The sequence below is a fragment of the Lycorma delicatula genome, chromosome 4, assembly GCF_047948215.1.
Source record: "Lycorma delicatula isolate Av1 chromosome 4, ASM4794821v1, whole genome shotgun sequence".
Classification (NCBI taxonomy): domain Eukaryota; kingdom Metazoa; phylum Arthropoda; class Insecta; order Hemiptera; family Fulgoridae; genus Lycorma; species Lycorma delicatula.
The window spans coordinates 29,297,073-29,311,322 of NC_134458.1; the positions used below are offsets into that span (position 1 = coordinate 29,297,073).

Sequence of the window (14,250 nt, forward strand, 5' to 3'; positions counted from 1 at the left end):
TAAAATGGGCCCCTCTCTATACGTATCCCAGTATAACTTACTTGTTACTTTTAGGAGAGTAAAGAAGAGAGCGGGTAAAGTGAAAATTGTAAATTGAATTAATGGCATTGAAAATTTAAATGACTTCTTATCTGAGTAAAGGAGGGATGAAGAAACTTTTGCATTTCTCCTGATGCAGGAATTCTGTAAGTTGAAATAAAGGGCGGCGATAGTAACGGTACAAAAAGTTAACTGTAACAATTCTTCGGTAAATAAAAGATAAAAAAAATAATCACACCTTACATATATATATATATGTGTATAAGTGATAACAATAACCACATAAAATTTTGGGACAATGAGAAAAACAAACATAAAAAATTAGTGAAGAAATCCTGTATTAAAATTTGAGATTACCAAACATAAAAATCGAGGTCCATATCTAGTTAAGGGTAAAATTTTTGATTTTTAAAAAGATTTTCTAGCAATTCTCTTTTCACGTTAACAAAAAAATAAATTTGACGTTAGGTAAGATGAGTTACAATGAAAGTGCTGAATAGGAACTTAGTCATTATATGAATGTCTTTCAATTTTTGTGCGTTTAGAACGAGAACCATTAGAAAATAATAATTTTGATTTATTCAAATCGTTAGACTACAGTAACATAAAATTGAAATTGTAGATTTAACAGAATAACACAATAAATTCTTCTAAGTTTGAAATAATTATTAACGTGTGAAATTTACTAGTTTTAAGAATTAAAGAAACTGATTATCACGTAACTGCAGTCGATTGCCAGTAATGTTTGACAATATTAGGATTATTTTGAATGTTTAAATATCACAATTATTTAAGTGTTTAGGCTTTGCATATTAATTCACACGCATTACTAATGAAGTTTATATTCTATAATTTAATTATAACCTCTAATTATATTTTTTTTAAATATTCACGCAGAAAACTTACAATGATCGTACCAGCATGTGGCTGCTAGATTGTAAAAGTATATTTACACTATAATTAAAAGCTTTATTTGTAATTACTATTATATTAGCGTATTATATCAAGGTTATTGACTATTCGAATGCCGTAAATAAAAGAAATAGTTATTACAATTAAACTAATACGCCACATGTATTATATCAATAACTATCGTGCTACTGATTTAGTTTATTTTAATCCCCTTAGGAATGGTAAGTTACATATATTTTGTGCAGATTGTTATTTTGCATAGTTCTTCATTCGCTTCAGCAAATTAAACTATAAAATCAAACACACTAATATCCAATTAAAAAATATAAGTACACAAATATAAACTTTATATTGCCATAAATAAAAATATGTATGAAAATCGGTTCATTACTTAAAAAGTAGAAAAAAATGTTAAAATGATGCCTATATAATGAATAAGTACTGATGGATTTATTTGAACAAACTGGTTTAGATGTAGTGGAAAATACTATGAACGGGTATCAGATACAGATAAAATGAATTCACTATACTTTCATAACGAATAAAACTATTTTTTTTTTAAGATAGTTTAATTTTAAAAAATGAAAATGATTGTTTGAGGTAATATCGAACCTCCCTTGGTTATTCTATAAATCTAGTCTTTACACACAGGTTTTTTTTTCTGAAAGTAACCGGACTGATACTGTAAAACTCAATTTATTGAAAATATGAGCAAATACATTTAATAATCTTCTAAATAGGCTCCTTATGCCGTGCTCCCAGCGATGTTTCCATTGTTGGTACGCCTTCAGAAATCCCTGTTGTAGGATGCTGTGGATGTTCCTTGTCACGGTCTCTTGAACAGCTTTAATGGTCGCAAATCGGTGTCTTTCATGTCTCTTTTCAGCAGAGGGAACAAAAAAAGTCGCGGGGAGACAAGTCGGGGCTTTGGCAGTACCGACACTTTCTTGTCGGTTAGAAACTCCCTCGTCAACGCAGTTGCGCTTGAATTGTCATGGTAGAGGATCCAGTTGTCAGAGAACTCGGGACAAACGCGAACGATGCGTTTTCTAAGTCTTGCCAGCACCTGGGTGGAAAAAGCCGCATTCATTCTCATTTCAGGGGGGACAAACTAAATTTCCACATTACAAGTTTTCACACTCATCGTGCCTTCACGACGCACCAGAGCCAATCCACATACTTTTAGGACAAACCCTGTATGAGAGTATGTATTCACCGATGTAAAAATCTTTAGAACTGTTTTTTTTTTTGTGCTTGGTTGAAGTGAGAACTCAACACTGCATCGACATGAAATTTCTTCCGCTGATTCTGTGAAATTATTATTTTAATTTGAATATTGTTTGTATTTGAAATAAAAGTTGCCTACAAGCGCTAAAGATACTCCGTACAATAATAACAGCTCTGATTATTATAATTTTATCAAAATCTCACTACTTTTTTTGAAAAATTAAAATTTGATATTTAGTATTTTTTGAAAAAATATATTAATTTAAAGGAATAATTATTTTTTAATAATATTGTGAAAATTGCTTAAAAATAATAAAAATACATACAAAAATTAATACGGTGTATAACAATCAATATTTTTTTATTAAAATTATATGAACTATTTTTGAAAAATTCTTGAAATTTTGCAAAATAGTGGTAGCGCCTATAAAAGAAGCAGTTTTTCAATCCGGCTAATACTAGTTAACGAGTTAATGATTACCTTTTCCTAGGAATGATTCACAAGTTTCTAAGAATAAGGTACAAAAAATCGTCCTTAACCAGAGACGAACTACAATTTTTAGAGTTTCAATTTGTGTGCATACCGTTTTTACTGCTTCAAGTCATATTAAATTTATACATTAAGAATGTGTAGTCACACATATTTTTTTTTATAGCACTCAGATTATCACACTATTTCCTTGTCAATGAAAACGATTAATTTATAAAGATTTTTCTTAATTTTCATTCATTTATTTAAAAAAGAAAGGGTATTATTATTTTTTTATACTCGTAATTTTTATATTGACGGTTAGAATAAGGATAATACGGGCAACTTAAATGAAAAAAATTTTTCCTAAAACGATCAGAAGACATTCCCCAGAAATGTCTCAAAAATTCAAGTAGAAAAAGAAAAGACAAAAAACAATCAGATTCAACAGAATTGAAAAATAAATCTACTTACTGTAAATAAATAAAAACCCAAATTCCAAAACACGAAAAAAAAACATAAAAGGTAAAACATGGAATTTTTTTTGTTGTAATTTAGCTAATTTGTATTTTAATGTTGAATAATTATTTAAAAAATGTTGGAATTTTGAAATTAAGGTTGTTTTTTTTCATCTTGTTATCTGATAAACTGATTTAATCAATTTGTTTTTATATTTTTTTTATTTTTTTCATTTTGAAAAAAATTTTTTTTTTTTTAATTGTTGTCAAATTTATGAATAAATATATAACAATTTAAAATTATTTTATCTTTATAACTAGAACTAATTTACACATTTTTATGCATACAAAAACACTTAACACTCCACACATAAGAATGCAGATATTACACATATAAGAACGCTGAAGAATATTACACATAATAATATAAATATTACACGTCTTACCTTTAATGATGAATGCGGAATAAACTGGAAATCTACCACATTTTCCCCAACAGATTCGACCGATGGTAAACGATTAGGTGAGGCGGTATTAAGTATCCAAGAAGTGATACATTTATAAGATGAAACGTCATATATTTGTATTACGTTATCGTCGGTTAATATGACGAGATGGTTTTCATAATCTGATCCTGGATGCCAGTCGACTTGAAGAATATCTGTGGTACCTTCATTAATATTTAATTTTCTGCATCTGAAAGACAACAAGAAGTTTTAGTAAGAATATTTTGCTTAAAAAATTATATTTTATTTTAGAATACGATAGACCCATCCGACCTAAAAATATTGAGGTAGAATAGCGACTTAGTAGTTGCAGTTCAATTCGGAAAGCTGACTGCTAAATGCCTGTCCGTACTAATCGCAGAAGTATTTTTTTACCGATGTTTCTCGCTACAATTAATTTGGGTTTTGCTACTAACACATCCTGGTATTAACTAGAAACTATATACGACCCTAGAATGCTAATATGTACAGTATATTAAGAGTGCATGAAGACGCGACACCTATCTTTTAGCGAAGATAGAATCCTAATTTAGGATTCGGTGAATATCCTTATATCTGATGGATGTCCAAGATAGTTCTAGATTATCTTATAACTTGCTCCTTCCCGTCAGATCTAGCGATAAACGTTTTGAAAGGTTAAATCTACGGATGTTACGTTTTAACAAGATACTACTTTCAGAGCGCGAAAAAATAATTCTTACATAAATTAAACGCTTACGAATAAATATATTTACTTTTTGATAGGAAGACCAGATAAAACTTTCTATCTGTTATTTCTTCACCGGCCGTGACTAAGAGCTAATCAAGTGCATTAATTCTGAAGAACCTTGTAGCCAAAAAGTAAAGAAAGGATGTAACAGTTTAAATTTAATTTTACTCTCAAATATATTTCCTCGTTTCATCTCGAAAATGAAAACATCTTAATTATATGCCCTCCAAATAACAGAAAAGGAGATCGGGGATCTTTATTTGGAAGGAAGCAACATATTAAAAGTAAATGATTTTGTACGATCGGCTTAAATATAAGGCGTAACAAAAATGTCTATTTGGAAAAAAAGAGGAGTCACCGGAGAAGTGCAGGGTTTTTAAAGGAACAACTTCGTTCCCTAGAATTGTGTGGGACGTGAAATTTCCAAATGAAACATAAAATGTTCAGCCAGAGGAGAAGAGATGTGCAGTCAGTTAAGCAGTAACACTATGCCCTTCGGTTGAAAGGAACTTTTGTATACTTTTACCTTAAATCGTATCGATAAACTGATGCAACTTCTGTGTACAAATGTTTTCCTCCATAATAATGATTTAGATCCCTTTAAAAAATTTTAGTGGATAATAAAGTTTTATTTTTGTAAAACAGTTCATCCTCTTTAAATTTTTATTAATTACTTTTTTAACATTTTGTGAATTACGATAGTTTTACTGACAAAAATACGCGATTTTTATATAAACAAGTGAATGTATAAAATGGACAAAAATTACCGTTCAGTACATGGAAGGTATGATCGTCATGAATTGAAAACCAAAATAAAATTAGGAATTTTCTCTAAAGTTCATTACTCGATGCTATATAAAAACTCTTACAGAAAGTGATTTCAAGATTAAAAATTTCACTAGATGAAAGATTTTGAATTTAAAATATTTAAAAAAAAAAACTAACAACATAGTTAAAGGTCACCGGGTTTCCCTATTTATGACTTTCCTTTTTTGGGATGGGGGTGCGATTTTATAAAAAAATATTATTTGCAAATACTGTTACTGTTAATATTGTTAACAAATCTGCCTAAGAAAAATATGACAATTAGGTGAAACCACGAAATATTGAGTAACCTTGATCTACAACCTCATCCCCTTGACCTTTTAAACTGAAAATTTAATGGCATCAATCCCCCACACGTAGAAGTAATCTGACTAATTTTGGTCAAAATCGGTCCCGTAGGTCCGGAGATATAAGGTGATCTACAGGCTAACACCGAACACACACACACACACACACACACACACACACACACACACACACACACACGTACATACGAACATTCCGGATTTTTGGTTTTTAGGATTCCTTATGAGTCAAAACGTCATGATGCGGTGAAAATCGCATATGCTCAAATTGGACCGATTATAATACTTTCCCTTCTGGAACTATAGCGCTATCTACACTGGAAAGTAAAAAACAAATCGAATGAATGTGTAAAACAATATATTATTAAAGGCAACAAATTTAGATAAAAAACAAATAAATGATCTGATTTGACCAGAAACCGCTTACAAAATACGAATGAATTTTTGGTTCCCGAATCCAAGAATCGATAATGTGGCTGTGATACCGTGAAGTAAAGGATACAATCTTTTTTCATGGACACTTAATGCGAATTTTTGGTAAGAATAGCGTTTTCATCGACGATCGTTATGTTTCGCAAAAATAAGCTGTAAGTTTACAGAAGCCTGTCGATTATATTTTATTTTATTTTTATTTTCAGACATCTTGTGCAGTTGTATCGATTCCGGGAGTGTAGGCGGCTGCAACGCCCGTAATGAATGTACAAAGCCTAATAGTGAAGTAAGTATACATGTTTTGTTACATCTTCGAATGGCTAGACGAAAATTAATTAAAACCCCGAAACAGAACGACGATCGGAAGACGGTATCGAAGAGCAGTATCATAAGCGTTGAACTATAATCGGTCCAGCCTGCCGTCGACCACCTACTTTCGAAAGGGAACGGGTATCCTTTGGGTCGACCAATTTTCAATTATTACAGGAGATATCCGCATGAAATACGAGCTAATGCCATCCATTACAATTTAATTGTAAGTGAAGCGTAAAGGGTAGTCATACCGGCCGTTTTTTGACCACCGTTAAGATATAACCCAGAAGTAAATCTTATCGCTTCTAAATACCAATATTTTTTTCCTACCAACTGAGATTTTTCCTATCTTGTTATCACGTATTTTGTAAAGAAAATGATACAACTTCAAGAGATAACCTTTTTATAAAGAAAAAAAATCACACCAACTGAACCAAAATTGTTAAATGCGCTGAACTTTATTATACGCATAAAAGTAAACCGTGTTTTTCACATTTATATGCGAAAACAAAAATTTTCTTCCTGGAAACGGTTATCGGTAGCGACTATGTGCTAAGTGGTATAAATTATCGATTTCTTAAATCTATTTAATTATTCACGAAGAAATGATTATTTTAAATAAGAAATAATAAGTTTTACTATACTCATACGTCGAGTTAAGTCGCTTAGTGCTACATTTAACACTTCGTACCGGTGACAGCACCGGTTTTCGCTGAATAAAATCAACACATAAAAAACTCGCCCGGTATAAGAGATTAATTGATTGTCATTTTGTGAAAATACAAAAAACACACCTACATATACGAACCCTTTTAAAATGCTAGCAAGCAAGCAAGCGAAGCCATTCCTACCTCACCCTCTATATACGATTCTCCGACAGGGTAAAAGAGATTTTCCGTACCGAACTCGAACCAAAAGCCATACACGAAAAGAGGAAACGCAGGCGGAGAAAAGAGAGATGACGAAGGAAAGAGATACGGGGGGAGAAAAAGGGATAGCAATTCGCTACCGTTACTGCAGGAGGGACCGCAACCCTTTTAGATAACAAAAAGTAAATACAAATGATTCAAAAAATGTCCTCCTCCAAACGGCGAGACAATTTCTAAAAATTATTAACGCGGAAAAAAAGAAAAGACCAAACCTCTACTTCTACCTCATCCCGAACAGAATTAAACCGTTTTACCTTAGCTCACAAAGCTTTACGGTATGAATATCGCACACAGAAGGTTCGCATCGCCGGTAACTCATCACCACCATCAACATCATACCTCAGCGAGATATGTTACTTAACACTCATTCAACTCTTATCGTAAAGAGAAAAAAACATTTCATCTACTAATCTACATTGTTATAGAATATTATTCACGATTCGATGAGCTAAGAGAGGAAGGGAGTTTGTGCGAATAAAAATAAAATGAACGTGACGCGATAAACAATAACGGGGAAATATTCTTTTTAAACACGACACTTTGACGATTTGTTATTCAAAGGAAATACAAAAAATATTTTTATAGTAAAATCAAAAGTAAAATTAATGAGTTAGAATAGTAAAAAGTTAGAATAAATAAAAATGATTGGAATCATGTTTTGGTTAAATTTTTTTTTTCTTGGCTGAGAGTCACACCAAACAAAGGTCATGACGGGTTGATTTCTTCTTTCTGTTAATCGTTTTAAAGAATCTTTATTAAAAAAAAACCTATTAAAAAGTTGTGACGAAATATCCTTTAATATTTCGCTGGAAACATTTTATTAAAGTAAAATACAATCGGTAGCGAATAACTTCTATTTGGTCTACGAATGATATAGTCTGAAACTTGACGTCGAAGAAGCGAATTCGACGGGGAGAAGAAAGGTAACATTAATAGAACATAGGTCGATAGACCTCGGTTCGAAATAAATTTCTTGAAAGAATTGTCAATTCAGATCTTACGGTGGCTAAGACCGAAAGCGTTCATCGTCAAGCGCCGGTAAGCTTATAATAAACACTAATAAAAAATTATTATCGATGAACATTCGAAAAAAAATTCAAGGTGTTTAGGCACGGTATAGATAACAGAAGTTAGAAGTTAGGACTCGCCTAAGACTTCTTTTTCGGAAGAGTAGCTCGTATTCCCGCCTTCAGAATCTTTTGATTCTCCGTAAACGAAACACCCGAATTAACGCTCGGCATATATTTTCAAGCACACTTCGTTTCAGAATTTTTCTAGTATATCTCTTCGCTCTACATTAGAAAATGTATCGCGTACTCCTTCGAATAAAGGTCGTAATAAAAAACAGAATGCTGATATACGATTTAGGTGTCCGTCAGATCCCAGATCAGAGACAGGACAAATGCTTACACGAGACTCGTCTCGTAACTCTGGAGCTCGTTTTTATAACGAAAAGCCCGAAAAGAATAAATTAGTTATCGGATTCGAATTTAAAAAAAAGACTATTAACCCAGTCTCACAGTTAATTACACAAAGCGTGGTTTAGTTTTTAAATCAAATAACGACATTATTTACATCGACTAATATATAATTTTCAGTTGTAACCGTGCATATGATATTTGCTTTGTGTAATTCAATCGAGGCTACGGTTACTGCCTTAAACGTTGTATATTTGATTTAGTTTTATTTAGTTCGGTGTTCCGTTAAAACATGAATTTTTTTACTTAATCGGATACATATTTGATTAATGAAACGATAAAATGTTAGTGTGAACGACTCGAGCTTAACTTTTATAGCGAGTTTATTTAATCGTTAATAATTTATTTAAATTACGTTATTAAATAAAGAATTATGATTCTACGCGTATACAAAAAAATATTTTTATTCACATGCCAACTACAAAAATAAATTCTACTAACAATAACAGAATACTTGAAGAGATTACGAGAAAGGCATTTTACAAAGATATTAAAAAAATAGAAAATTCCTAAAAACAAAATCTCTAGTCTATTTAAATTTGATTTATTTCTATAATTAAATATATTTTAATGCACGAGGATAAAATATATCCTACCGTTCTTACTAAAATATTTTAAAATAATAAACGATATTTTATTTTTCTTCGGGGGAGTAAATGAAATCTTGCTCAAAAGGAAAAAGAAAATAAGAGGCGAACGGATCGGATGATTTTATAAATTCGATATTTTCCCATATTAACGTAGAGGAAAAGAAACCCTTAAAGATAGCCGATTAGTAATCCTTCGATGATATACTGTGACCTGAAGTAAAAGAGTTTAAGGGTGAGTAGAACGAAAAACCGCAGTTACCCCTTTTTCATAATATTCATCATTAGATTACAAAACCATTAAAAAATCTGTGCAAGAGCCCGAACGAACCCAGTAGTAACCGACTCGTTCGAAGCGAAATACGTTCCTTAGTACCACGATCCGAGGGCCGAGGGAAAGCCGGTTATCGGTTAAAGGGAAGACAAGAGAGAGGGAAACCGGAGGAAAAAAGAACACAGGCGATGCGGGGAGGGAAGATATTTTATGATCTACCCTTTTTACATTTAAAACGTACAAGATAAAAAGTTTCTAAACGGGGAACGGACCTAGACCCTGGTCTACAACGGCATTTCCCTTTTCCTGATACCGAAGAGGGCGGTGACGGCAATGTAAAAAATTAAGGCGTGCATATTAATGTTTCTGTAGTACATCAAAAAACAATAACAGTCTGCAAAATATATCAACGATTATATCTTTACGAATGCAATAAATAACCGAAAGAGGGAGACGAATATCACGATGAAATTTAATATTCAGATTAAAAATCAAAGAATTTTACACCACACGATTAAACGTTAAGGAAATAAGAAATTTGATTTTTTTTTTTATACTTAAGTAATAGGAATTAGCTAAATTACCAAAAGATCTACGGGTTGTAAATTCCTATGAACTCTTTAAGAAAATATCGTATTTTAAAAACTATTAAATACTAAATCTATTACTTCTAAATTAACTTTAAAAAGCTTTTGTTTACTTTATAAAATTAAAAAGAAAATAATAATATCGTAAATATATACAGCATGTATACAAATTTATATACATTATTTTATTAAATTTTATTTTTCTGTCTTTCTACTAGCTTGGCTTTTTTTTTATAAACTCAGTCAAATACTTTCGCAAACGTATGCTTCTTCCGAATGAATTTTTATGAAAAATTAATAAAACTTAAGTTAAAACCTACAAAAATAGAGGTTTAATTTCCTGTCGTTAAAAAAAAATTCTGCTGCTATTAACAACTAATGTAGACAACTAATCCATTACCGTATTTTTTGCCATATTTAAATATATTTGATATATAAAAAATAAATGTATGTGTAAATTTAACCTTTTTGTGACGTCTTTAACAGTGAAACGCGATGTTTTTATAACAAATTACTTTTAAAAATATAAAAAAATCACAAGTTTTCAACGGTATGTCATCAGTTCATCAGTTACAAATGTATTTAAATTATTTACAATTAAGACAAAAGGTAAAATTGATCATTTTATAACATATTCGTTTTAATGAAATCGAATATATAAAATTATTATAATTATAAATAAATATATATATATATATAAATAATTACACATTCGCACTTTACAAAAACTATAAATACTTTAGTGGACAGTTACTTACTTAATCTTCTGTAAAGGAAAGAACTAAACAAGGCCTAACTGTTCAAAATGTAGAAAACAAATATATTTCTTGTGAGCTTTAAAAATTAAATTAGTTTTGAAAGTTAAATACAGTTATTTACGTATTACAGTTAACGAAATGTTTAATGTCCGCATTACGTAAGTCTCACGACATATATCATCCAGGGACTCCGATTCATCTCAAGCACGTGAAAGAAAATCTCGCTCGACACTAGCAAGAGCGATTGCGATAAGTCGTTTAAGGTATCTACAGGAAGGGAAAGAATAATGTGTGTGTTTTATAAAACCCAACAAAAATAGTCGCAAGGCATCAAGTCCGCACTTGTTGATAGCCGACGTATAAAGGCCACGTTTTCAATCGCGCGGCCGACTGCCGACTCGGAAGATAGTCGCCTACATAATTTTGAACCTCTACGGGCCGATGAGGCGAAGTTTCATTTCCATCCAAGAATGAAGTTTAATCTACCTCGAATCGAGGCGTTAGCCGTTCGCTTAACATGTCGAGATAAATTACTCCCGTTACTGTGCGTTTGAAAAAAAAAGAACGGTCCATATACCTTTTCGCAGCAAACAGTACAGATGTTCACTTTAGGCGAATCGCGTATATGTTGCACAGCTTCTCTAAGGTTTTCTGTTCCCCGAATTCATACTCATGTCTACTGGCCTGAAACGTGTCTACATTGACGTGAAACTTACACGCGTCATCCAAAAATTACGCGATGAAATCTTTTTCGTCGATACACGTTTCTGTACGACCAAACAGAAATCTTTACGTTAGAGTTTACAGTAGTCGCTTAAACTTTATACTAACTATAATTTATAAAGCGCTATTTTAAACTTTCCTCCAAAAGTTTCTACACGTTCACAGTTGCGGAATTTGCAATTTTAAACTCGCCGATCTTGTCGATTAACCTAAAATACGCCGGTACACGGCGCGAACACGATCCACTCGTTCTTCACACACCGGTGGTCTTCCAGAACCTTTCTTTTTACAGACACCCTGTGTTTTCTAACTGATTTTTCCAGTCGTAGGCGGATCACCGTGTTGGCGGTCGTTTACCGTACTCGCTTCCGAAACGCCGCTGCAGGATAGTAAATAGTAATTAAGTCTGTTTCGGTTAATTCGAGCACAAGAGTAGCAGCCACAGACAAACTACTCTTTCAGACCGGTTAGGCGACACAACAATCAATAATAACTTCAATAACAGCGATTTTGCCGACTTAATAACACTCCCTTTAAAACCATATAAATTGGTTTTTACTATCTTTACATAAATAAGTTAAATTGTTTTTTAAATCATCAAAAGTGTCTGTTTCACTTGCAATTATCCTGTAATGTTACTTGCCTGATTTACTATACCATATTTAGAAAACCGTTTCTAATTTTCAGTTTGCATTAACGTAAAACATGAAAGAATTTCCGTGAATGAATCTGACAATTAATTTGCACGAATTCAAACATTAGTGACTAACAGACGATGATATTGTACCTCTTTTTTTAAGTTAAAACTTTTAAGAATGTTCTAAATATTTATTATTTATTGGTGTTACGGTAAAAAAAAAAGTTTAGGCGAGCGTATGATTTTTATAATCAATTATTTGGCAATCGTCTTTTTTATTGTGTCCTTCAAGGATATCAAAACAAAAATGATATATTATAGGACATACGCTTAAATACATCTGTGGGGTTTATAGCCAGATAAAGTACCCAAACTTCTTACCTAAAAGGGATGTTTTTGCAAATAACTTGGTTACAGATGGATATCTTTAAGTATACTACATAAAGAAAAAATAAATAAAAAATACACCGAAACCATCAACTACTTTTCTGTAGAAAAAAGTACGTATTTTTAGAAATTTGATTGAGTTTTTAATAATTAATAATTTAGCTGTATCAAAAATAAATTACGACCTAATATTTTAGGTAAATTTAACAGTTGGTTTTTCAATAATTCGTTATTAAAAGTAATGTTATACTGTTTAAAGGAAATACACAGATTTAAAATTTCATCAAAAGTGAAAATATTATTAGTCAGAATACACGAGACCAATAATTGTTATTATTATTCAAATATGACATTAAATTTTCATTTGTTATAGAAATAAGAGGTAATATTTCGTACGTTATGAATCGTTAAACAATTATATTATTATTTATTACATATATTAATCGGAACGGGAAAAATAAGCAGGATTAAGTATGTAGGCAAATTTATCCCCTTTATATTTTACCTCTACCTCATTAGAATGTATTAAAATTATATTTAATGTAACAATGAACATTTTGCGTTCTAAAAAACAAATCATACATGCCACGGGACACGGAATTTCAATATTCTTACCGTTATATGAATCTGAACGTTTCATAAATCCAGTTAAGGAATGAAAAAAGAAAATATTACTTTTTCGGATTTCTCGGACAGGGACATCTAGTACGTAACCCCATGGCTGAAATTTGAGCCCGTAGCTTTCGGCATCCGACGATAAACCTTGGTCTCGTATGAAAATCTCTTCCGTTTCATTCAAATCTGTACAATAATCCACTTCGGTTATAACAAATAGTGTGAAATACATATTTTCCTCAGGTAAGAGAAAAAATATACATATATTTTGTCGTGTACATTTAATGGAAACTAATTATGAAATGTAAGGATGACAGTTAAAATTAAAATATTTTATCAATAAGGCTAATAAATAATTAAAGCGAGAATGAAAGTCAAAAGATCCTTTTTTCGTCAAGGTGGACGATCGGCTGGAAATAAATTCAATCAAAAGAATAACTGACATCTCTGCGATTTCAATACTGTTAATCATTATTTTCAGTTAAAGTAAATTTATTCATAACGTTCTAATAAAAGCTAATATTGAACAAATTTCATAAAAGTTTAAAGTAAAACGAAAACATATCATCTTCTGTTAGTCGCCGATGAAAAACGAAACTGTTGAACCCAAAAATACGTTTTTCATCAACTTATTATATAACCTAAAGATAACAGTACAATAATACGTTTCGGCAACCACTCGAATCGTTATGTTTGTTATAGACATGCCATACAGATAGCGCTCACCCGCAAAATTACACCCGTAATTTAAAATTAAGTCGCCCGTAATTTTACACTAACACACACGCACATATACAAAAAAATGTCTTATTTCATTTTATCAAGGACATGAAACAAACAACAAAGAAACAACGGAAAAAGAGTTCGCTCAGAATTCAAAATCCAAAAGCAAAATAGTAAAATATTCAAATCGACTAAATTAGCTCATAACAAAATGAACGGCTTCAAAAGACAATTCGGTATATAGGCGGGATAGAAGAAATAATTATACGTAATGTATATTAACCGATTAAAAATAGGGTATTATAGTCGACTACACCGATGCGATGATTAAAATAAAGAGAAAGAAATTTATTTTCGA

The 14,250-nt window shown here is 31.4% G+C and overlaps 1 protein-coding gene across 1 annotated transcript in view; it reads right to left on the reverse strand.

Moving 5' to 3' along the window:
• The window catches only part of mbo (Nuclear pore complex protein Nup88), a 368,973-nt gene that overhangs the window by 64,496 nt on the left and 290,227 nt on the right, over positions 1–14,250 (reverse strand). Inside the window, exon 3 of the mRNA XM_075362597.1 lies at positions 3,552–3,801. Within this exon, the coding sequence (XP_075218712.1) occupies positions 3,552–3,801 (250 nt within the window). The remainder of the gene's footprint in view (positions 1–3,551; positions 3,802–14,250) is intronic.